General features: G+C 38.1%; 1 protein-coding gene across 5 annotated transcripts; it reads right to left on the reverse strand.

Annotated features, from left to right (window-relative positions):
* On the reverse strand, positions 1–23,778 carry ZNF182 (zinc finger protein 182). 5 transcript variants are annotated; one of them, XM_043457762.1, is made up of 6 exons: positions 23,596–23,778; positions 23,206–23,388; positions 22,271–22,330; positions 7,551–7,635; positions 7,145–7,237; positions 1–2,871 (listed from the first exon to the last, which is right to left on the reverse strand). In XM_043457762.1, the coding sequence occupies exons 3-6, from the start codon at positions 22,283–22,285 to the stop codon at positions 1,241–1,243; spliced, it is 1,824 nt and encodes a 607-aa protein (XP_043313697.1). In that variant the 5' UTR covers positions 22,286–22,330; positions 23,206–23,388; positions 23,596–23,778; the 3' UTR covers positions 1–1,240. The 5 variants fall into 5 exon arrangements, with proteins under 5 accessions (XP_043313697.1, XP_043313694.1, XP_043313693.1 ...); XM_043457759.1 differs by having other exon boundaries at positions 7,551–7,683; XM_043457758.1 differs by having other exon boundaries at positions 7,145–7,240; positions 7,551–7,683; positions 23,612–23,777.
* Positions 23,779–24,286: the final 508 nt, after the last annotated feature.

The raw sequence follows: 24,286 nt of genomic DNA on the forward strand, positions 1-24,286 counted from the left end.
TTGTTTAAAAGTTATTTTTTGAGAAGGTAGTACATCCACATAGTACAATTTTCAAAAGTTATCTCACTCCCAATTCTTTCCCTCCAGCCACCCACTTCCCCATCCCTTTCCCAGAGGTAATCAGGGTTCCCAGCTTCTTGTGTATCTTTCCAGAGATAGTTTATGCATATACACTCAATTGTGTATTTACCATTTATTCTCCTTTTTATATACAAATGGCAGCATAGTATTCTCACTATCCTGCACCTTGCTTTTCTCACCCAATAATGTATGTTGGATATCATCCCACATCACTAAACAAATGGTGTCCAAGTTTTCTTTGTATATTCTTTTTTTGTCTACCTGAAAGGTTGCTGTATGAACATTTCAGGATTCCAGGAGCCATGTGGAAAGCTTCCAACCTTTTGTTTTCACAAACAGTACATCACTGAATACCTCTGTATGTCCGTCTTTTGGTACATGCATGAATATATACAGTCCTAGAATTGGAACTGCTGGCTCAAAAGCCATGTGTGGTTTTGGTTTTGATTCTTTGGAATCATTCCTCCTTGAGTAAGTGCTGGAAGTTCATGTAGGGGAAGAAATGGGGCCATGTTCTAGGCAGATCGAGCTTTCCAACTGGATTTTTTTTCCCATTTGGTAGTTCTTTCAGACTTCTCCAGAGTCAGTAAATAGGGGCAGCTGTTGGGTTCTTCACAAGAACACTCCCTTCTCTTTCCCCAATCCCTACCAACTGCTCCTCTCACAAGTATAGACTACTTTCTGCAAATATGGCTTGTCTGAGCACTTCCTTGTTGAGGCCCCTGCCTGTCTCTCCTGAGACTTCCATATGGGTAGAGGAAACGTCCCACCTGCCCATGCTCTGTTACCACTGTTATGTATCTATATGGTCTTGCACTCAGGGTATACCCTGAAACTTGGCTAAGAGTCCTTACTAGTGCTATCTCACATCTGCAGCCTTGACCACTCCTCTCTAGCCTTTGAAATCTCCTTGCACTGGTGCTTGATTTCCTCTGCCTCTGACAGCCCTCTCATCCGTTTTCAGCTATTTCCTAATTTTGTCAGATACAAAGTCCTTCCTTTTCCCCTTGTAGCTTCTGGGTGAAGACTGAGATGAAAAGAAAAAAAAGGCTAACTTTACTCTCTATATATTTAAACCAGAAGTCAGAATATACTTTTTAAATGTTTAATTAAACTGGCAAAAATGTCCTTCAGTGAACACAACTGCACCATCAATTCTCTAATGTGCAATGAGCTTGGACTTCCAAGAATGGCCTTTCCCATGGGCTTTCTTTCCTGTATGAGTTCTCTGATGTACAATAAGATTTGATTTTTGAGTAAAGGCTTTCCCACATTCTGTACACTTATAGGGTTTCTCTCCAGTATGAGTTCTCTGATGAACAGTGAATGTTGATTTTTCTCTGAAGGCTTTGCCACACTCAGTGCATGCATAGGGTTTCTCTCCTGTGTGTGTTCGCTGATGTATTATGAGCTGTGACTTCTGGCTGAAAGCTTTCCAACATACAGGACATTCATAGGGTTTCTCTCCTGTATGAATTCGCTGATGTATAATGAGCTTTGACTTTTCTCTGAAGGCTTTGCCACATTCATTGCATTTATAGGGTTTTTCTTCTGTATGTGTTCTTTGATGTATAATGAGATAAGATTTCTGGGAAAATGCTTTTTCACATTCATTGCATTCATAGGGCTTCTCTCCTGTATGACCTCTCTGGTGTAGCATGAGATAGGATTTCTGAGAGAATGCTTTCTCACATTCATTACATTCAAAGGGTTTCTCTCCTGAATGAGTTCTTTGATGTACACCAAGGTTTGACTTTTGGGTGAAGGTTTTCCCACACACATCACATTCATAGGGTTTCTCCCCTGTATGAGTTCGCTGATGCACAATGAGGGTTGACTTCTCGTTGAAAGACTTCCCACATTCCATACATTTATGAGGTTTCTCTCCTGTATGAGTTCGCTGATGTATAATGAGAGTTGACTTATCACTGAAAGTTTTCTTACACTCATTACATTCATGGGGTTTCTTTCCTGTATGAGTACTATGATGTATAATTAGATCAAGCTTCTGTATGAAAGATTCCCCACATTTGGTGCATTCATAAGTTTTTTCTCCTGTGTGGGTTTTCTGATGGACAATGAGGTTTGACTTCTGAGTGAAGGCTTTCCCACATTCATTACATTCATAAGGTTTCTCTCCTGTATGAGTCCTGTAATGTATAATGACAGTAGATTTTTCTCTGAAAGCTTTTCCACATTCTGGACACTCAAAGGGTCGCTCTCCTGTATGAGTTCTCAGGTGTATAATGAGCTGAGATTTTTGGCTAAAAGCTTTTCCACATTCTGTACATCCAAAGGGTTTCTCTCCTGTATGAGTTCTCCAATGTACAATGAGGTGTGACTTCTTGCTGAAAGTTTTCCTACATGCAGTACATTCAAAGGGTTTCTCTCCATTTTTAATTCTCTGATGTAGACTAAGACCCTTCTTTTGCCTGAGGGTCTTCCCACACTCTTTATATCCATAAGGTTTCACTCTGGGAGTTGTTTTCTCATATTCAGTATGGAAGAATAATTTTGCACATCCATTATCATGTTTCTTTCCCACAGAACTTCTACTATATAAGTCTAAATTATCTACCATATTATATCCAAATGATTCATATTTATGGGGCCTTTGTATTGAAGCAAAAAGGTTTGTACTCAGATAAAGTATGTTTCCAAGTTCATTATAGTCAAGGCCACTCTTACTGGTAATTGTTTTCTTGTCAGGGAATCCAACTTGCATCAGATATTTATCTTGGTCATCCTGATGCTGTCTCTCAATCTGTTCATCAACCTGGCAGGCTTCTTCTAGAAAGAAGTACAATAAACCACCTTTAAACTTTGACATTATGGAATGGACCTTCTTTAGAAATGTTTTGCCATATGAAAGCTGATACTGATATGTCATTTTAACAGAGTTCCTGGAGAGAGAATCTTGACCATCAAATCCTGTTATTTTACTTAACTCCCACTTGCTAGCCTTTTTGTTACCAAGAACAATCTTATCCTAACACTTCAGTCTTTCTTACTTCTACTTTTATATCACTCTGGGGACCTTACCACCCTTTTTATCTTCATTTATCATATGAACTCTTTTAACTATTTCTGATATACTACTTCCACCTAGATAGAAATGCAACACTGCGACTCATGGACTCAAATCTTCCAACAATCCTGAAATCCACATTTTCAATAAATGAGAAAGATCCAGAATAATTATCCTTACAAAAACAAAGAAACCTAATGATCTTTGCTGAATATGGATTTTTGCATTCATCCTAATGATCTTTGCATTCATCCAAGTTTGCATTCACAGTTCTTCAATACCAACTTCTACTTCTGCCTATACTATTTCCACTAAAAACTACATCTATTATTAATTCAAATCCTTCCTCATGTTTCATCACCCACATAGCCCAGTCCTTCATGTTTTGCTATTTCATAATCTAGATAACTTTCAAGAAGCAGTTTAGTCTTTTCAAAAAAAGCTTACTCTGATCATCTTATATAACTTTCATTAACTTCTAAAGTAGTCAGTTATCTGTACCACTCATTTAGACAGTTAAAAGCACAAAGCCTTGCCTTTAATATATCATCAATTACAAGATGCATATTACTCCACATTTTAATACCACTGAATCCAGATTCACCTTACAATCAATGACATGTCATTAATTGGTGGCAAATTTTCTTTCTCAGTGGTGTGTTTTAAAATCAATGGTATCTTGGTCAGTAAATACTTTTTGCACATATATTGAATTTTTATTTTTTGTAGTTTAATTTTCTTCTCACCTATTCCTAAAATTTTATACAAAAAATTTCAAACATACAGAGGAGTTGAAAGAAGAGTACAGTAACTACTCATACTACCACTTAGATTTAACAGCAATATTTAAGATTAATACTGGATTTTAAAATGGATCATGCAGCTGTGGCTTCTCTTCCTATGACTTCCTTTCTTTCTATAGTAAAGCACTAGTTCTGAACTTGGCATGAACATCATAAAGAAAAGTTTTTACAAAATACATTTGATGGGACCCAAGCTCCACCAAGGATCTGCTGAATCTGGACCTCCTTAGGTGATAAGAAGCAACACAGCGCATGTGGTGAGGGCTGTAAGTTCTCTAGCCCAGGATCAAATCCTGGATCAGACTTTTACATGTTCTTTGACCTTAGGCATATTAGCTAATCTATTTGTATCTTACTTTCACATCTGGAAAACAGGAATTGTAACAGTATCCACCAAAATGTATGTCTATAGGATTAAATTAATTATAATAGGGCATGTATAGCACTTCAAATGTTTACTAGAACAACTACTACTATAATAATAGCTACTACTATTATGATTAAGAATCATTATACTATAAAAAGAAATAAGGGCTGTCTCAGGATATTTAACATGTTCTTGAATTAAATGAAAAAAAGATGAATAAAAATATACACAGTAGACTACCATTTTTCCATGGAGGAAATAAGTATTAAGTATATATTTAAAATAATATAGGCTCATACTGTAAAAAACAGTAGGATAAACTTTTAAATATTAATAAATGGTTACCTATGGGTAAGGAAAGGAAAGAGTAGGATGGAGAGGGAAAGAGGCTGGACTTCTTAGAATATACATTGTTTTCTAGATTTGATTTTGGAATCAAGTAAATATTTTACAAATATTTTATATAATCATAGAGCAAAACTGAAAATAAAAGGATTACCTAATAGTAATAAGTATCAACTCATTCTGTATTTCCTAACAACCATGCTAAAAATTCTTGATTCTCAATGGCACCAACATGATTAACTCAATTGAATCAACCCACTGTACACATTCTGCAGTCTCAGAATAATACTAACAATACTACCATCAGATGTAAAATTAACCAATTAAAATATTTTAAGCCCAGAATTTGATTTGGAAATATACATTTGAATACATGATGCATTTTCTCTTAAAAAATCTTTTACATAGTTCCTAGCTATGTCAATTTTTTAAAAAGCCTAGAAAACAATTCCCTACCATCCAAACTGTGGTCACGAAACATTACCACTAAAAAGAACCAAAGCTCCTTGGAAAAATGGCTGATTTCAGGGAAGGTATAGGAAATACATAATATGAGCCTGGAATATCTTGTAACAAAAGAAAGCTACCAAAGACTCGGGACCCAACTTAAAGGGGAATCCACTGGCCAGAGATGGAGCAGTTTGATTTATAATAAGGATAAGGCAATGGATCAAAACATAAAAGTGTTTAAATCCATAAGTCCATAAACGATACTCAAAAAAGACATATTAGGCACCTTTGAATGATGCAACAAAACCAACTCATTTTGAAAACTGGTAAATAAATAGAAAAATATATGTAACTCATATATAATCAAATACAGTTGACCCTTGAACAACACAGGGGTTGGGGCACTGACCCTCTGCACAGTTGAAAATCCAATTGTAACTTATTGGCCCTCCATATAGGCAGCTCCTCCTCCAAGTCTGTGGTCCCATATCTGTGAATTCAATCAACCGTAGATTGTCTAGCACGGTACTATTAACATTGAAAAAGGCATAAAAGTGGACCTGCATGCTTCAAACCCATGTTGTTCAAGGGTCAACTGTTAACAGATGGAGGGCAATCCCTCTTTATGGAAGTATTCCAGCTAATCAACAAAGAAGGAAAAGTCCTTAAAAGTGCCAACTTACAAATGTAAAATGAATGATAGAAAATGCATAGTTTTTCCAACCATCTTAGTAATATAGTAAGTGCCCTACATATGAACCTTCAAGTTTCAAACTTTCAAAAGATGCAAATGAAAAAAAAAAAGGTGCAAATGTGCGTTCACATGTCCACTCACATAAGTCAGTGTAGTACCATATAGCTGATTGTGTTAGTTGGGTACCAAGGCTAACTTTGCTGGACTTATGAACAAATTGGACTTACAAATGTACTCTCAGAAAGGAACCTGTTCATATGTAGGGGACTTACTGTAATTGATTCAGGGAAGAATCATCAATGAACATTAAAACCACTGGGTAAAAAATTTTTGAGGAACAGGATGTTCAGAGTTTGGCAGTTCCACAAAATGTTAAACAGTTATCACATAGTCTAACAATTCCACTATGTATGTACTCACAAAAAATGAAAATGTACATTTCAAAACTTCTGCATGAATATTCATAACAGCATTATATTTAATACAGAAAAAGTGAAAATAACCTAAATGCCCATCAACAGATGAATGGATAAACAAAATGTGGGATATCCATACAATGAAATATCATTCCACCATAAAAAGGGATGACACATACTACAATATGAATGAACCTTGAAACATACAAATGAAAGAAACTGGACATAAAATTCCACATTTTGTATGGTTCTATTTATATGAAATGTCCAGAACAGGCAAAACTAGAGAGAGAAAGTAGATTAGTGCTTGCCAGGAGATGGGGGCTGGGGGATGGAGAGTGACTGATAAGGGACAGGAGTTTCTTTGAGGGGTGATAATAATGTTCTAGAAGTAGATAGTGGGGTTAGATAGAGTATTCTGTGAATATACTAGAAATCACTGAGTTTTTGAGTTTCACTTCAAAAGCATGAATTATATTGTATGTGTATTATATCTTAATAAAGATATTTTGAAAGAGAATCAAGATGCTTTAGGAGACCAACTCTGATAGGAATATCTAAACTGGATAGAATCAGGTAATCCAATCCAGAATTAGACCACTAGTGCCTAGGCCTGTGACTAATGTGGGCCTGGCTTCTGATGAGCAGTGAGAAATGAGAACAACAGAAGAGGCAGGCCTTGGGGCCAGGGGGCTGGCACTTATAAGACACCTGTATTACAGGTGTCTTATTCCCTGCACAGGGAAATGGGACTGTGCAGAAACTTATGGGTGAGCATCAACTTAAGGAGAGTGGCCTGGTGAGTGTAGAACAGGGGAGAAGGTGTTAGTCTTAGGTGTTGATATCCCTGTCCTCCATAAACCATCCCTGAGATATTCCTGAAAGTCATTTCACAGGCCCTCACCCCTGACTGACAAGCTGGGATCTCCTGCCCCCATAGCCTGGGTCAATGCCACTTACCTGGAAAGCTCCAAATTGGAATTTTTCCTTCTAGCAGGCATCGCTCTTCCACCTCCAATTTGAGGATGAGATCTGGTTTGGTAACATGATGCCCTGCTAATGAGAAATGAAAGCAATACCTCCTTGGTCTTCAGAGATTCTGAGAAAAAGGAAGGTGGAGTGTGGGGCAGTACAAGGGATGTATCACTTGACACAATGATAGTCAAACCAATTCACCTGGGTTTTGAGTTCCCAAACACCTTGTCAGGAAAGCAAAGGGGGAAAAGGAACTCTGATCCCTGGAATTTAATGTCAAACTCTTCTATAGTTCAGAGGCCTAACAAGTTTCCAACTTGAGAAAGGAAAAGGCATTCTGTGGGACAGAGTAATCATAAATAGCAAAATTACCTGAGGAAGCGATTCTTACCTACAGAGACCAGGTTGCTGTAGGTCTCCAGCATCACATCTCTGTACAGGGTCCTCTGTGGAGGGTTCAGGTACTGCCACTCCTCCTGGGTAAAATCCACAGCCACATCCTCAAATGTCATGAGTCCCTGTAACTGTATATTCTTTTATTTGAAAATGCTGACCACTGAATGATAAGGATGGGATAAATGTAAGGGAACTTCTGTTTGGGTTCCCAGTTCATGCTGATGACAATACAGGATGTCTGTCAAGTTACTGACCTACTTGGTGGGGGAAAAAAATCTCAAGTCATGGCTGAGAAACTATTATACTAAATAATAGAATATTTAAGACAATGTGGTATTAGAATAGACAAATAGTCCAGTAGAATTAAAAAGATAATCCAAATGTGTAGGGACACCTGAGTAATGATAAAGTTGAAACTGCAAAATAGTGAGGAGAGGATGATATTTTCAAATAAATATAGATGGGTTACCAGATATCTATGTGGACCAAAAAAATGACATTTAACCCCTAACTCTCACCATACACAAAAATCAGCTACAGGTAAATTGTAAATCTAATATGAGAGGTAACACAATGAAGTATCTGGAGAATACTATAGGAAAATGTTTTCATAGGCTTAGGGTAGGGAAAATAAAAAACAAGACATGAAAAGCACTACTCATAAAGGAAAAGATATATGTTACAAGATTAAAAATACAGCAGTAAGAGAAGAGGAACTAAAAGATAAAAGAGCCTCTTGATGAGGGTGAAAGAGAAGAGTGAAAAAGCTGGCTTAAAACTCAATGTTCAATAAATGAAGATCATGGCATCCAGTCCCATCACTTCATGGCAAATGGATGGAGAAAAGTTGGAAACAGTAACAGACTTTATTTTCTTGGGCTCCAAAATCACTGCAGATGGTGACTGCAGCCACGAAACTAAAAGAAGCTTGCTCTTTGGAACAAAAGCTATGACAAACCTAGACAGTGTATTAAAAAGCAGAGGCATCACTTTGCCAACAAAGATCCATATAGTTCAATCCCTTGTCCAGGAAGATTCCACATGCCACAGGGCAACTAAGCCTGTGCATCACAACTACAGAGCCCACCTGCTACAACTACTGAAGCCTGCATGCCTAGAGTCCATGCTCTGCAACAAAAGAAGCCACCACAATGAGAAGCCCATGCACTGCAACTAGAGAAAGCCTGTGGGTAGCAACAAAGTCCCAGCACAGCCAAAAAGAAATAAAAAATTTAAAATGCATACCAAAAATTTAAAAAAAAAAAAAAGAATATACAGTACTGTTAGAAAAGATACAGCAGTAAAAAGGTAAGTATAGATGGGGAGATTATCTTCAGCTTTCATAAGTGATAAAGGGTTCTTATCTGGAATATATAAAATAACCCCTACAAATCAAAAGAAACACAAACAGCACAGAAAAATAGACAAGAGATGTGAATACTAAAAAGAAAAACATATGAACATATGTTCTGTGAACATAAGAAAATGTACTTAACCCCATTAGCACTCAGGTAAATGAAAATTTAAGCCCCATTGAGACACCACTTGGCACTCACCAGAAACATAATTACATGATTAAAATGCCATAAAACTGTGTGGACATGGGAACTCTCACACACTGTTAAAAGGAATGTAAAAACGGGTATAACTGCTTGGGAAAACAGTTTGCATTGTTTACTAAAGTCAATGACTGCAAATACTATGACCCAGCAATTCTACTCCTACATACACACCTTAGAGAAAATCGGGCACATGTACTCTAGAAAACAAGTACAAGGATGTTCACAGGAGGACTATTTGTAATGCTAAATTGTAGGAAAAACCCAAATGTCCCTCAGCAATACAATGGGCAAATTGTGGCACAATCTTTCAAAGGAATACTATGTGGTAATGAAAAGGAATGAACTACAACTGCACATCCAACACAGATGAATGTCACATATGTACTAATGAGCAAAAGAATCCAAACACAGAAGAGCACATACTACATGATTCTGTTTATATACAGTAAGAGAACAGGCAGGCCTAATCCATGCTGTTAGAAGTTAGGACAGTGGTTACCTTTGGGGCTGGTATTGATTGGAAGAGAGCATGAAGGGGGATTTGGAGGTCCTGATTATGTCCTAATCTTGACCTTGTTTCCAGGAGTGGCTCCACAGGGTGTTCACTTTGTCATAATTCATCAAGCTGTACACTTATAAACCATATTTCATGTATGTCATAATTAAATGTATTTTATACCTTTATACTTAAAATTATTTTTGACAAGTGCAAAGACACTTTGATGGAAAATGGGAGTTCGCATTTCAACAAATGGTATTGGAACAACTGACTATCCATATGCAAAGAAAAAAAAAGAACTTCAACCATATACCTCCAACATACATAAAAATTAACTCAAAAATGGATCACATGGAGAAGGAAATGGCAACCCACTCCAGTATTCTTGCCTGGAAAAGTTCATGGACAGAGGAGCCTGGCGGGCTGCAGTCCATGGGGTTACATGACTGAGCATGTATGCACGAGGGTGGAGGGAGATGGGGTGGTAGCAATAAAGTGGTAGAACTAAAAAAATAAAATAAAATGAGAAAAAAAAGGATCACAAACCTAAATGTAAAATCTAAACCTAAAAAAATTTTAGAATAAAATATAGGAGAAAATCTTTTTAACCTTAGATTTGCCAAGTATTTTTCTGATGTGACACCAAAACTCAAGACACTGTTAAAAGAATAAAAACCCATGAAATGGGAGAAAATATTTACAAATTGTACATCCGACAAAGAAGTTGTATTGAGAATACATAAGAACTAGAACTCTCAAAACTTAAAAAAAAAGCCAAGAGACATACTTTATCAAAGTTAAATGGCAAATAAGCATATACCAAGATGCTCAACATCTATAGCCATGAGGAAACCAAATCAAAACCACAATGAGCTACCACTACATACGTATTAGAATGGGAAAAAACATGACAATGGCAAGTGCTGGTGATGATGTAGAATAAACAAAGTCTCATTTATCATAGATAGAAATGCAAAATGGCACAGACACTTTGGAAAACAGTTTTCCAGTTTCTTATGAAGTTAAGCATATACTTCCATAGTATCTACAATCCAACTCACAGGTTTCTTTACCCAAGTGGAATGAAAACTTATGTAAATCCCAAATCCTGTACATGAACATTAATAAAGCAGCTATATTTGTAATCACCAAAATATGTAAATAACTCAAATGTTATTCAACCTGTGAATAAACTGTAATATATATAATGTAATCCAACTCAACAATAAAAATGAAAGAACTAATGATACATGCAAAAACATGGGTGAACCTCAAATGTATTATACTAAGTGAAAGCAGCCAGACTCAAAAAGCAACATACTATATAGTAGTAGTAGTGTTAGTCGCTCAGTCGTATCTGACTCTTTGTGACCCCATGGACTGTAGCCTATGAGGTTCCTCTGTCCACGGCATTCTCCGGGCAAGAATACTGGAGTGGGTTGCCATTCCCTTCTCCAGGGGATCTTCCTGACCTGGGGATTGAACCCAGGTCTCCTGCATTGCAGGCAGATTCTTCACCATCTGAGCATACTATATGATTTCATTTCTATAACATGGGAAAGGCAAAACTATAGAGACCAAAAATATATCAATGATTACTAGGGACCAGGGTGTGGCAAGGGGTGAACTACAAAAGGGAAATATAGTTGACCCTTGAACAACACAGGTTTGAACTACATAGGTCCACTTATATGCAGATTTTTTTTCAATTAAACATACTGGAAAAATTTTGGAGATTTGCAACAATTTGAAAAACTCACATAAACTGTGTGCACTAGAAATATAGAAAATATTAAGAAAAAGTCTTGAAAAAATAGTATATATGTAGATAATATTCTATCCTTGCATAGACATAAGGTGATTTTTTTTTTTTTTTGGCCACACTATGTGGCTTGCAGGATCTTAGTTCCAGGTCATGGAGTTGAACCCCGGGCCCTCAGCAGTGAAAACTCAGAGTCTTAACCAGAAAGACTGATGTGAGGTACTCCTCTCTGTTTCGCCTAACTCAGAACTCAGGCCAAAAAGCAGTAGGCATTGCTCTAAAAGACTGCAAGACAAACTAACAACCCAGAGATGCCTGGGGCCAAAGATTACAGTCCAGACAGAGAACAGACTGCCTAAGGCCTGAGATTCTGTGGGAAGTTAGGATATTCAAAAATACCCATATACAGGGAAAGGTAGAAAGCCACATACATGCCCAGGACAGGACTTAGGCTCACAAAAGACATGAGAAGACTAACTGCTCTAATTCTTCATGAGCATAGAAAAATGAAAAGCTTCCAAATTCTTACATGAATTGAATGTAAAATTGACACATAAACCCATTTAAGATTGTACAAAATAGGAAAATGCAGACTAATCTCACTTATGAACAACAGTGCAAAAATCCTCAATAAAATACAGCTGATCCTTGAACAACTGAAGGTTAATCCCCATATAACTTATACTGGCCCTCCAAATCAGAGGTTCTTCCACATCTGTGGATTCAACCAAGTCCACAGGACTGTGTAGTACTGTAGTACTCACTATTGAAAAAATCCACATGTAAATAGACCTGAACAGTTCAAACCCACCTTGTTCAAAAGTCAGCTGCATAAGCAAACAATAAATCCACATTAAGACAATAATACATTGTGACCAATTAAGATTTATTCCAGCCATACGATGATAGTTCAATACTAGAATATTCATTAACATAAATCACCATTAAACAGACCTAAAGAAAAAACTTATATGAATATAACTAATATAATAAATGCTAATACAAAAATATTGAAACAGAATTCAATACCCAATCCTGATAAACAAAACAGATTGGAATAAATGATAATTTCCTTAAAATAACCAAAGATAGATAAATATTGATAGATAGGAAGGAGGGAAGGAATGAAGGAAGGATTGGAATGGAAGGAAGAAGGAAAGGAAGGAAGGAAAGGCAAATTGGAATGGAAGTAAAGAAAGGATGGACAGAGGGATGAACTGGACTGGAAGGAAGGACAGAATGTATATTTTGCATAGGGGCCTTGGATCACCAAGGATAATGTAATGATGTGATTTAGGGTTGGGGCTGGCTACACCAGAAAGATCAACCACATGATTTAGGGTGGGGGCTTTGGGTCACTCCCAGAGGGGCTGGAGAGAGAGAGCAGCCACATGGACAATCATGCCTATAAAATGAAGCCCTAATTAAAAACTCTGAACACTGAGGCTCACAAGAGCTTCTCTGGTTGACAGAATTCCATGTGTACTACCACACATCAATACCAATTACACAAAGTCATGCATCTTGACTCCAGGGGGAGAGAAAAATGGAAGCCCCACGTTTGGTACTTTCTGGGGATCTGCCCTATATACTTCTCTCTTTGGTAGGTTCCAATCTGTGTCCTCTCCCTGTAATAAGCCATAGCCATAAGTATTACTGCTTTCAGTGAGTTCTCTGACTTCCTCCAGTGAACTGTCAAACCTAAGCGTGACCTTGGGGACCCCCAAACTTGCAAGTGGTGTCAGAAGTGAGTGTGGTCTCTTATCAGGACAGTTTTCTCTAACTTCAGAGTTGTCCAACTCTTGACAGATAGAATGACACAAGGTCACAAAGATGCAGTTATCCCTAAGTTAATTTATAAATTTAATGTGATCCCAATTTAAAACACAAGCTTCTTAATGGTACTAAACAAGGTAGTACTAAAGATCATATCAAAAAATAAATATGCAAGAATAGCTAGAAAATTTCTGGAAAAGAAAAAGCAGAAAAATTTCTGCTTCAGGGAGGAAGCAGCTCTACCAGATACCAAAACATATTTTGATACAGGCATTCTATCAAAGCATAGGGTTCGAAAGACCCACTTTTTAATTAATGGTGCTGAGTTAACTCGAAAGCCATTTTGGAAAGACTAGATTGGATCCACACCTCATTGCATAAGGTATAAACACCAAATGGATCAGAGACCTAAATGTAAAAAAATGCAACTAATCAAAGTACTAGAAGAAAGCATAGGTGAATGTCCATATAACCTGGATGTTGTTGTTGTTTTACTCACTCAGTGGTGTCCGACTCTTTGCGACCCCATGGACTGTAGCCCGCCAGGCTCCTCTGTCCATGGGGATTTCCAGGCAAGGATACTGAAGTGGGTTGCCATTTCCTTCTCCAGGGGATCAAACCCACATCTCCTGCAAGTCTCCTGCATTGCAGGAGGATTCTATACTGCTGAGCCACCAGGGACAGAGAAAGACTTTCTAACTATGAATAAAAATCCAGATATAATAAAAGATTAATAAACATAACCACAAAATACAATATAAAAACACTTTATAGTGCAAAAACCACTACAATATTGTAATTAGCCTCCAACTTATAAAAATAAATGGGAAAAAAATGCAAAAAAAAAAAATAAACACTTTGATAAGACCGAGGACAAGACCGAGGACAAAGCAGGGGTGAAATCTGTTGCAACATATATCACAAATAAAGACTGGTATAACATATATCACAGATAAAGATTAATATCCTTAACATATAAAGAACTCTTGAAAATCAAGGGGGAAAAAAGGACAAATACCTGACAGAAAATCAGGCAAAAAATGTAATACAATTAACAAGAGAAATAAAAATATCTCTTAAATATATGAAATTATATTCAACTTTACTCATAATAATAGAAATGGCAATTAAAACTAGAGATACCATTTCTTACTTAGCAGATTGGAAAAAGTTTAAAAGCCAGACAACATACTCTATTGGTATAGTCACAGAGAAACAAGGCACTATCATACATTGTTGGTAGGAATATAAAAGAGTATAACTCATATAGAAGGGAATTTAGCAATATCTAATCAAGTGTATTTACCCTTTGATCAGCAATGCAACCTGTAGAAATTTATATAGAAGATATACCTGAATGAAAAGGAAACAACTTATGCACAATACATTTCATTTCAGCATTATTCTTTTTAAAATTTTATTTATTTATTTGGCTGTGCTAGGTCTTAGTTGTGGCATGTGGGATCTAGTTCCCTGACCACGGATCAATCCAGGGCCCCCTGCACTGGAAGTGCAGAATCTTAGCCACTGGATCACCGGGGAAGTCCCCAGCATTATTCCTAATTGCAAAATACTGGAAACAACCAAAATTCACATGTACATAGGAGAATGACTGAACAAACTGGTGCATCCATTAATGGAATACTATGCAACTGAAAAAATGAATGAAACAGAAATTGAACAATCCTCAAGTTCATATAAAAGTCACAAAAGACCTGAATAGATAAAGCAATCTTGAGAAAGAAAACAAAGCCGCAGGCATCACACTCCGTAGTTACAAATAAACTGTATTCAAAGCTATAGTAATCAAAATAGCTTGATTTGATTGAATCAAAATAGTAATCAAAATACTTGCATAAAAACCGACACATAGATCAATGGAACAGAAGGCCCAGAAATAAACCCATGCATATATGGTCAATTAACTTATGACAAAGGAGCCAAGAATATACAACGTGGAAAAGATAATCTCTTCAATAAATTCTAAAATAAATTCTGTTGGGAAAACTGGACAGCTACATGCAAAAGAATGAAACTGGAACACTATCTTATACTACATGCAAAAATTAACTCAAAACGGTTTAAAGACTTGAATATGGGACCCAAAACCATAAAATTCCTAGAATAAAACATGGGTGGTAAGCTCCTTGATATCAGTTTCAGCAGTGATTTTTTTGGTTAATAAAAAAATCATTGATTTAATGATTAACACCAAAAAGCAAAGGCAACAAAAGCAAAATTCAACAAATAGGACTACATAAAAATAAAGCGCTTCCATACAGCAAAGGAATCCATCAAGAACATGAGAAAACAACCTACCAAACAGGAAAAAACTTCTGCAAATCATATAAATTGTAAGAGGTTAATATTGAAAATATATAAAGAACTCACAACTCAGTATCAAAAATAAACCCAGTATCAAAAAGAAAACAATTAAAAAATAAGCAGGGAGTTTTCCCTGGTGGTCCAGTGGTTAAGTCTGCCTGCCAATGCAGGGAACATGTGTTTGATTCTGGTCTGGGAAGATTCCACATGCTGTGGAGCAACTAAGCCCATGCACCTCAATTACTGAGCCCTCGCTCTAAAGCCCCTGTTCTACAAGAAAAGGCACTGCAGTGAGAAGCCCATGCATCACAACTAGAGTGTGGCCCTCACTGGCCGAAACTGGAGAAAGCCCGGGTGCAGCAATGAAGACCCAGTCATAAATATTTTTTTAAATCAAAACAAAAATAAGCAGAGGATCTGAAGAGACATTTTTTCAAAGAATACATTCAGATGGCCAACAGGCACATGAAAAAATGCTCAACATCACTAATCATCAGAGAAATGCAAATCAAAACCACAATAAGCTATCACTTCACAACTGTCAGAATGGCTATTATCTAAAAGATAAGCAATAGCAAGTGTTGGCAAGGATGTGGAGAAAAGGGAATCCTCATGCACTGTTAGTGAGAATGTAAATTGGTGCAGCCATTATGTAAAATAGTATGGGGGTTCCTCAAAAAATTAAAAATAGAATTATCATATGATCCATCCATTCCTTTCCTGGCTATTTATTCAAAGGAAACAAAAACACTGACTGGGGAAGATGTATGCACCTCCATGTTCACAGCAGCATTATTTACAATAGCCAAGACATGGACTTTACCTAAGTGTCCACTGAAGGATGAATGGATACAGAAAATGTGATAGACACACATATACAAATGGAATGTTATTCAGCCACAAAAAAGGAGCGCTTGCCATTTGTGAACATGGATGGATCTTTAGGGCATTATACTAAGTGAAGTAAGTCAAGAGAAAGTTAATACCATATGATCTCACTTGTATGTGGAATCCAAACAAACAAAAGAAGCCTCATAGACACAAAAAACAGATTGGTAGTTACAAGACGCAGGTGGTGATGGGTGGGGATAGACAAATAAGTAAAGGTGGTCAAAAGGTACAAACTTCCAGTTATAAAATATCTATAAGTAAGTCCTGGGGATGTAATGCACAACATGATGACTACAGTTAATAATACTGTATCATATATTTAAAAATTGCTAACAGAATAAATCTTGAAAGTTTTCATCATAAGAAAAAAATGAGTAACTGTGGTGATGAATGTTAACTAGACTTACTGTGGTGATCATTTTGGAATATACACAAATATTGAATCATTATGTTGTACATCTGAAACTAATGTATATGTCAATCATATCTCAATTAAAATGAATGAGGACAGTATTTGTAAACATACATGGAGCAATTTCCAGGATATATTGTTAAGGGAAAAAAGCAAAGTGCAAAAGAGTCTATAAATAAAGTATACTACTTTTTTGAGTAATATGAAAGGGGAAATCATCACATGAGTACATCATGCAAAATGCCAGGTTGGATGAAGCACAAGGTGGAATCAAGATTGCCGGGAGAAATATCAATAACCTCAGATATGCAGATGACACCACCCTTATGGCAGAAAGTGAAGAAGAACTGAAGAACCTCTTGATGAAAGTGAAAGAGGAGAGTGAAAAAGTTGGCTTAAAACTCAACATTCAGAAAACTAAGATCATGGCATCTGGTCCAATCACTTCATGGCAAACAAATGGGGAAACAATGGAAACAGTGACAGACTATTTTGGTGGGGGGGGCTCCAAAATAACTGCAGATGGTGACTGCAGCCATGAAATTAAAAGATACTTGCTCCTTGGAAGAAAAGCTATGATCAACCTAGACAGCATATTAAAAAGCAGAGACATTACTTTGCAAACAAAGCTCCGTCTAGTCAAAGCTATGGTTTTTCCAGTAGTCATGTATGGATGTGAGAGTTGAACTATAAAGAAAGCTGAGCGCCTAAGAATTGAGGCTTTTTTGAACTGTGGTGTTGGAGAAGACTCTTGAGAGTCCCTTGGACTGCAAGGAGATCCAAACAGTCCATCCTAAAGGAAATCAATCCTAAATGTTCCCTGGAAGGACTGATGCTGAAGCTGAAACTCCAATACTTTGGCCACCTGATGGCGAAGAACTGACTCACTAAAAAACCCTGATGCTGGGAAAGATAGAAGGTGGAAGGAGAAGGGGATGAAATGAGATGGCTGGATGGCATCACTGACTCGATGGACATGAGTTTGAGTAAGCTCCGGGAGTTGGTGAGGGACAGGGAAGCCTGGCGTGCTGCAGTCCATGGGGTGGCAAAGAGTCAGACCCAACTGAGTGACTGAACTGAACTGAAAGGGGAAATTTTTAAAATATACCTTTATCTGCTTCTTTAAAAAAGAAACGTTATAAGCATAAATCAGAAACTAACAAGACTGGTTATCTCCAAGGTAGAATGAGAATTGGGTATTAGGTACAGGAAGAGGTGACAATTCTGTGTATATATTTCTGTCTTCAAATCATATTAACATTTTATATATAGTATAAAATAAGGATAAAGTTAAATCAACAAAGATGGAAAGAAATAAAATAACAATGGAATACAAACAGAAAAAATGAACCTAACTGTATACCAAATAAATAACATAACCACACTATATAGGAAAAAATCAAAAGGAAAAATTAATTCATGTAACTTCTAAACAGAGTACTTTGATTACATATCCTCAGTATAAAAGGCATGCAGTTTGTGTACTGTACTCAATAGGTTGATTTTTCACAGGTGTGTAGGAATTCTGATTCTATCTTCTGTATATTGTAAGACTAAGAAAATGAATCAATATATTGATGCTAGGAGCCAGTCCCCTCACTGTTAGTGAAGGGAGATGCAAATATGGAGTAAGAGAGGTCTAGGAAGATTCCTGGGATATTGCATAAATTCAAGCTATGCATGTATGTATGTGTGTGTATACACAGACATACAGAGACACAGTTCACTGAAAAGACCTAGAAGTAATAATGCTCCAAAAGCAATGAGCACACCTACCACCCAGATTTTGATTTCTATATATAATTATTTACTAACAGGAACCAGTGCTGCTTGGAGAAATGGATGATTCTAGGTCTGGGGTAGGAAAAGTAAAAAAGATGGAAGCTGGAAAATCTTATTATGTTGGCACTAAGGTGGTGCTCAGAAAAGTATCAGGATGTGACAAAAGGACACAAAAGCCAGCTTAGGGGATCCCCCTGGATAACTCAGGGGCAAGTGAGCAGCAAAATAAACAATGACAATTATAATACATTATAATCTACTGAAAAAGTTAAAATCCATAAAAATTAAAATTCTGTATTAATGATATAAATAAAGAAGAGGGAGCCCCACCTCCTAACACCATCACTGACCTTGGGCATTAGGATTCCAACGTGAAGTTTGGGGGCACACAAACATCCAGACCATAGCAAAGGTCAACAAACAAAAATCAATCATATTTCTATATACTGGCAGTGAATACCTGAAACTGAACTTTTAAAAACAAAACCACTTGCGGTGGCTTAAAAAATGAAGCATGCCATATTGTTGTGGAATGAACTGTGCCCCCCCGAAAATTCTTAAGCTGAATGCCCAAACTCCCAGTGTGACTGTATTTGGAGACAGAGTCTTTAAGAAGGTAATTAAGGTTAAATGACATCATAAGAGTGGGACCTGATCCAACAGGATTGGTGTCCTAAAAATAGGAAGAAACACCACAGCTCCCTCTCACTCTGCAGATACACAAAGGAAAGCCTATGTGAGGACAGTGAGAAGGCAGCTGGCTATAAGCCAGGAAGAATGTCCTCACCAAAACCAACTCTGATCTGGGATTTCTAGCCTCCAGAACTGTGAAAAAATAAATTTCTGTTGTTTAAGCCACCAAGTCTGTGGCATTCTATGACAGCCTGAGCAGACTGATACACATATAGAATCTGTATGTTGAAAATTACAAAATGTTGATGGAGTCAGTAAATGAAGATCTAAATAAATAAATGGAGAGGTAAATAAATACTGTGTTCATGGACTGGAAGACACAACATAATAAAGACATCAAGTCTGCCCAAACTGATCTATAGGTTTAACTCAATTCCTATCAGAATCCCAGCAAGATCATTTTTAGACATGTAAACAAGATTATTCTAAAATGTACATATAAAGACAAAGGCACAAAAATAGCCAAAAAAGTTGAAAAGGTAGAATAAAGTTGGCGAAATCATACTACTTGATTTCAAGACCTATCATAAAGCTGCAGTAATGAAGACAGTGTGGTACTGGTGGAGGATTAGATACACAGATCAATAGAACAGAAGACAGTCCAGAGACAGATCCCACAAATATGGCCAACTGATTTTTGACAAAACCATAAAATCAATTCAATGGAGAAAAGATGGTCCTTTCAACAAATGGGGGTTAGAACAAATAGAAATCCATTTGCAAATTTATGAACCATGACCTAATCCTTATGCCTTACATAAAAATTAACACAAAATGGATCTTGAGTCTAAATCTTGAGTAAACCTAAAATTATAAATATTATAGGAGCAAATCTTCATGACCTAATGTGATATTGTGATTCATAATAAGAAATGCATTTTTGGTCTTAGCTCCCAAATTCTGGCAGAAAGAGCTCCTGAAAGGCTTGGAGTATCTCAAGCAAGGAAAGCAATAAAAGTGTCTTTTGGTATGTAATGAGATGACTTTAGGACCCCACCTAAGAAGGGGGAGCTGGTGACCAGCCATGTGATTAGAGGACTGGAAGTTTTACTCCCGCCCCCCAACCTTGGGGATGGGGAGAGGGACTGGAGGTTAAATCAAAAGTCAATTGCTAAATAAATAACAACAACAAAGCCAATGGCCAATGAGTTAATCAATCATGCCTATGTAAAGAGTTCAGTTCAGTTGCTCAGTTGTGTCCAACTCTTTGCAACCCCATGGACTGCAGCACGGTAGGCTTCCCTGTCTGCATAAAAATCCAAAAGGACTGGATTCAGAGAGCTTCTGAATTGTAAACACATGGAGGTGCTAGGAGAGTGACACACCTGGACCTAGAGAAGGTATGGAAGCTCTTCCCCATATATTCTGCCTTTACATATCTCTTCCATCTGCATGTTCATCTGTATACTTTAATATATCCTTTAATAAACTGGGAAACATGTTTCCCTGAGTTCTGTGAGCCACTCTAGCATATGAATCTAACTCGAAGAGGGGGTCACTGGAAGCTCTGATCAACAGCTAGTTGTACAGAAGCACAGGTGATAAGCACTGGGCTTTTGACCGGCATCTTAAGTTGGGAGGTGGGGCAGTCTTGTGGAACTGAGCCCTTAACCGATGGGATCTGACACAATCTCCAGGTAGACAGTGTCAGTATTAAGTTGTAGAACACCCAGCTGGTGTCACAGAGATTTGCTTGTTGTCGGGGGAAACCGCCACACATTTGGTGACCAGAAGTATCAGAAGTGTTATTTGTGAGAGTAAAGGAAAACTTATGGGAGTGACACAGTAGGAAAGAACTCCACATAGGAGATACAAGACTAGAGTTTTTCCATTTTAATTAGGGTGAGGCAAAGAGTTCTTAGACCTGACACTGTTAGGGGAAGCACATTGACTGAAACTGCCCACCCTGGTCAGGCACCATAGTAACCATTTGCATGAGTTGTTTTACAACAGGAGGTCCTGCTAAGGAGCACGGAACTAATAAGCCACCACCAACCAGAAGAGTTCGGGAAAAGTCAAAAGGAGACACCACATGTCCGACCTTCCAGAATCCTTCTCTCTGGCATCCATCTTGGCTGAACAAGGGCATGCACCACCAGGAAGGACTCTGAGTCAGAAAGATTGGCTAAAGACAACCCAGAAACTAATCCCATCACCATAAAACCGAAGACTGCAAGCCATGTGGCAGAGCTGTTCTCCTGGGTTCCCTTACCCTACTGCTCTCCACCCGGGTGCCCTTTCCCAGTAAAATCTCTTGGTTTGTCAGCACATGTGTCTCCTCAGACAATTCATTTCCAAGTGTTGAGCCCAGTTTCGGGCCCTGGAAGGGGTCCCCCTTCTTGCAACAACACCAAAAGCACAACCCATAAAGGAAATAGCTTATAAAGTGGACATTTTCAAAATTAAAAATTCTTGCTCTATGAACAACATGATTAAAAGACAAGCCACACACTTGAAGAAAATATTTACAAACCATGTATCTGACAAAGGACTTGTACACAAAATATACAAAGAACTCTCAAAACTCAATTGTGAGAAAAACAATCCAATTTAAAAATGGGCAGAAGACTTGATCAGATGCTTCACCAAAGAAGATATGCAAAAAGTAAATAAGCCTATATAAAGATATTCAATATCACTGGTCATTAGAGAAATGCAGATTAGTCTGTGATTGAAGACAACTCCACCACCCAAAGGAAGATTCAGCAAAGAAATGACTTGAAAGGCAATTGCAGGAAACCTTTACTTCCCTGAGGACCTGATGAATAGTAAATGGAGCCAGATTTCCTCTGGCTGCCAGAGGCTCAAAGAGAAATTTGCAACTCAACTAATATTGTAATGCGTAACTGTCCGTTACACCCTAAGTCTTGTGTCTACATTTTAATTTGGCCTTTGCTGTCTCTCATTTTCCCTGATATTAACACTTGTTTATAAATAATCTATTTTATGTTTGAGATTCCTACATCGTTGAACACATTCATGGTAAAATAAAAGGAAGAGACAACATCCTTACCTGGGGTTCGGCCATTCCCTCCTCTTCTTGGGAAGAAACAAGAGATGTGTGAAGACTGAGCTAGAAGAGTGGAGAAGTGTACAGCATATGAGAGACTGCATCAGGCTTCCAGTGCCCAGAAATATCTGCCTAGAAATCCCCTCACACCAGCTGGGCACGTGGCTGCTCTGTGGAAGTTTGGGAAACCATGTGGTTTTAACAACCACTTGTGTATTCTTGAGTCTTTTTCTCATGCGAAAACAAAAGTTTTCTTCTGTAGATATACTTGTGTACTGACTCAGAAATTGTATTTCTAGGTATTTTCCTTAATTAAATAAATAATGGATCACAATTTCTCTTTAAATAGTTTCATCTCAGCACTGACTTTAACAATGCCAAACTTATGATCCATAATAAGGGATTAAATTCTATTATTTATATTAGCTATTATAGCTATTAAAAGCTATTATAGCTATTAAAAATAATCTTGTATGGAACTGTACACTTATTACCTGTTTATTTTTCTGTACATGTATCTAAATTACAAGTATTTTAAATGTTATACGATAAATTTTTAAGCTGAATCATAGTAACTTCTAAATGAAAAAAAGGTAAGTTATGAAACTGCAGGAACCCATGCGCTAAATGTTTAAAAATGCATACACCTCATACACACTAAAAAATGTCAAGAATTACAATATAAATATAGGGGCATAAATTAGTTCCTTTTTATTTTCTTCTCCTCTCATTGCTAATCAATCTACAATGCAAATATTACCTACTTTTAAATCCCAAAAAGAAACTGAACTTTAAAATTATTATTCCCATGCGTTTTAAGCCAGATCCCCCCAGACTCCACACCACCAGTCCCTGCCCAACCTTCCCAAGCCCCAAACTCTGGGCGAGGCCCTTTACTGGGTGAGTACTCTCAGGTACCTCTTCTTGCTTCTCCTCACCTCACTGGGGCCGTCTTGCCCAGGAGTCAGAAGGAAGCCCTCGGGTGCAGATTCACTTCAACTGGAACATTCAAAACTGGCCCCTACCTAGGGGGCTCGGAAAAGGGGATACAGGCAGGAGAGGTGGGGGCGCCTAGGCAGAAGCTTGAGGATGCGTATAAACCCTTAGCGCAGGTCACTGTGCTAGAAAATGTGTAAAAGTCAATATTTAGTAAGCCCCATTCAACCCTGACTAGCCCCATAACTTTGTCTACAACTGAGCCCACAAACCCTCATTCGCTGACCTCTTGGTCCACCATCACTCACCCCACAACCTCCCACGTCAATGACCCCCCAAACCCGATGCATTCGTTCCCCAGAACTCGCCATCACTCAGCCCATCATCCCTACCACTCGCCCCCTCAACCTCTTTCTCGACAACAGATTTTCTGCTCGGTGCAGAGGTTACGAGAACTAGCCCCGGAGAAGCACTTCCGCTTTGGGACCAACTCAGGCTCCGCAGCCCACAGGGCTGCAGTGGCCGGGTGTGCGCACGCTCAGTGGGGCCTTTGAGCCCGCATCCGCCAAGAGTCAACATGGGGCCCCCTCCCGCCGGCCGGACGCGAAAGCAATGGAGCCGCAGCGCAGGCGCAGAAGGAAAATGGCCGCTCCGGTGACGTCACTGCTCTGACGCGATGGCCGTGCCTACCGCTTCTCCTCCCTTCTAGGGCTGCAGTGTAGAACAGGTGTTTATGATCTACAGAGGCCGTCATTCCTAAGACTCCAAAGACGGGTTTCCTTATTGCGGGAGGGGAAATGCGCAATTAAGGAAAACGCTAGCAGGCGGGAATTTGATGTCTTGAACCTGGAGGGCAGCATCAGGTTTGCAGATATAATTGAATAGGAACTCGGGATGCGTAGCAGAATTGTTCTGCGTGCACAAAGGCTGGGAGTAGGGAAAAGTCACTGGCTCCATCCAGTGGCCAAGGCTGGGAGTTTACAGTCTAGCGTTTGAAGGACGGTGTGCAGACAAACAAGCTGCTGAAGAATAAATAAACGGCGACCTAGTACATAAACACACACGGGGATGAAGGGGATGTGT

The sequence above is a fragment of the Cervus canadensis genome, chromosome X (genome assembly GCF_019320065.1).
Source record: "Cervus canadensis isolate Bull #8, Minnesota chromosome X, ASM1932006v1, whole genome shotgun sequence".
Taxonomy (NCBI): Eukaryota; Metazoa; Chordata; class Mammalia; order Artiodactyla; family Cervidae; genus Cervus; species Cervus canadensis.

Bases quoted from the DNA above. Each gene is read 5' to 3' on its own strand.
- ZNF182 (XM_043457758.1), bottom strand. The intron at 7,241-7,550 runs GTAAGAATCGCT...ATTTCTCATTAG, and splicing joins CAGCAACCTGGTCTCTGTAG to CAGGGCATCATGTTACCAAA. The intron at 2,872-7,144 runs GTAAGTGGCATT...ACTTCTTTCTAG, and splicing joins TCCAATTTGGAGCTTTCCAG to AAGAAGCCTGCCAGGTTGAT.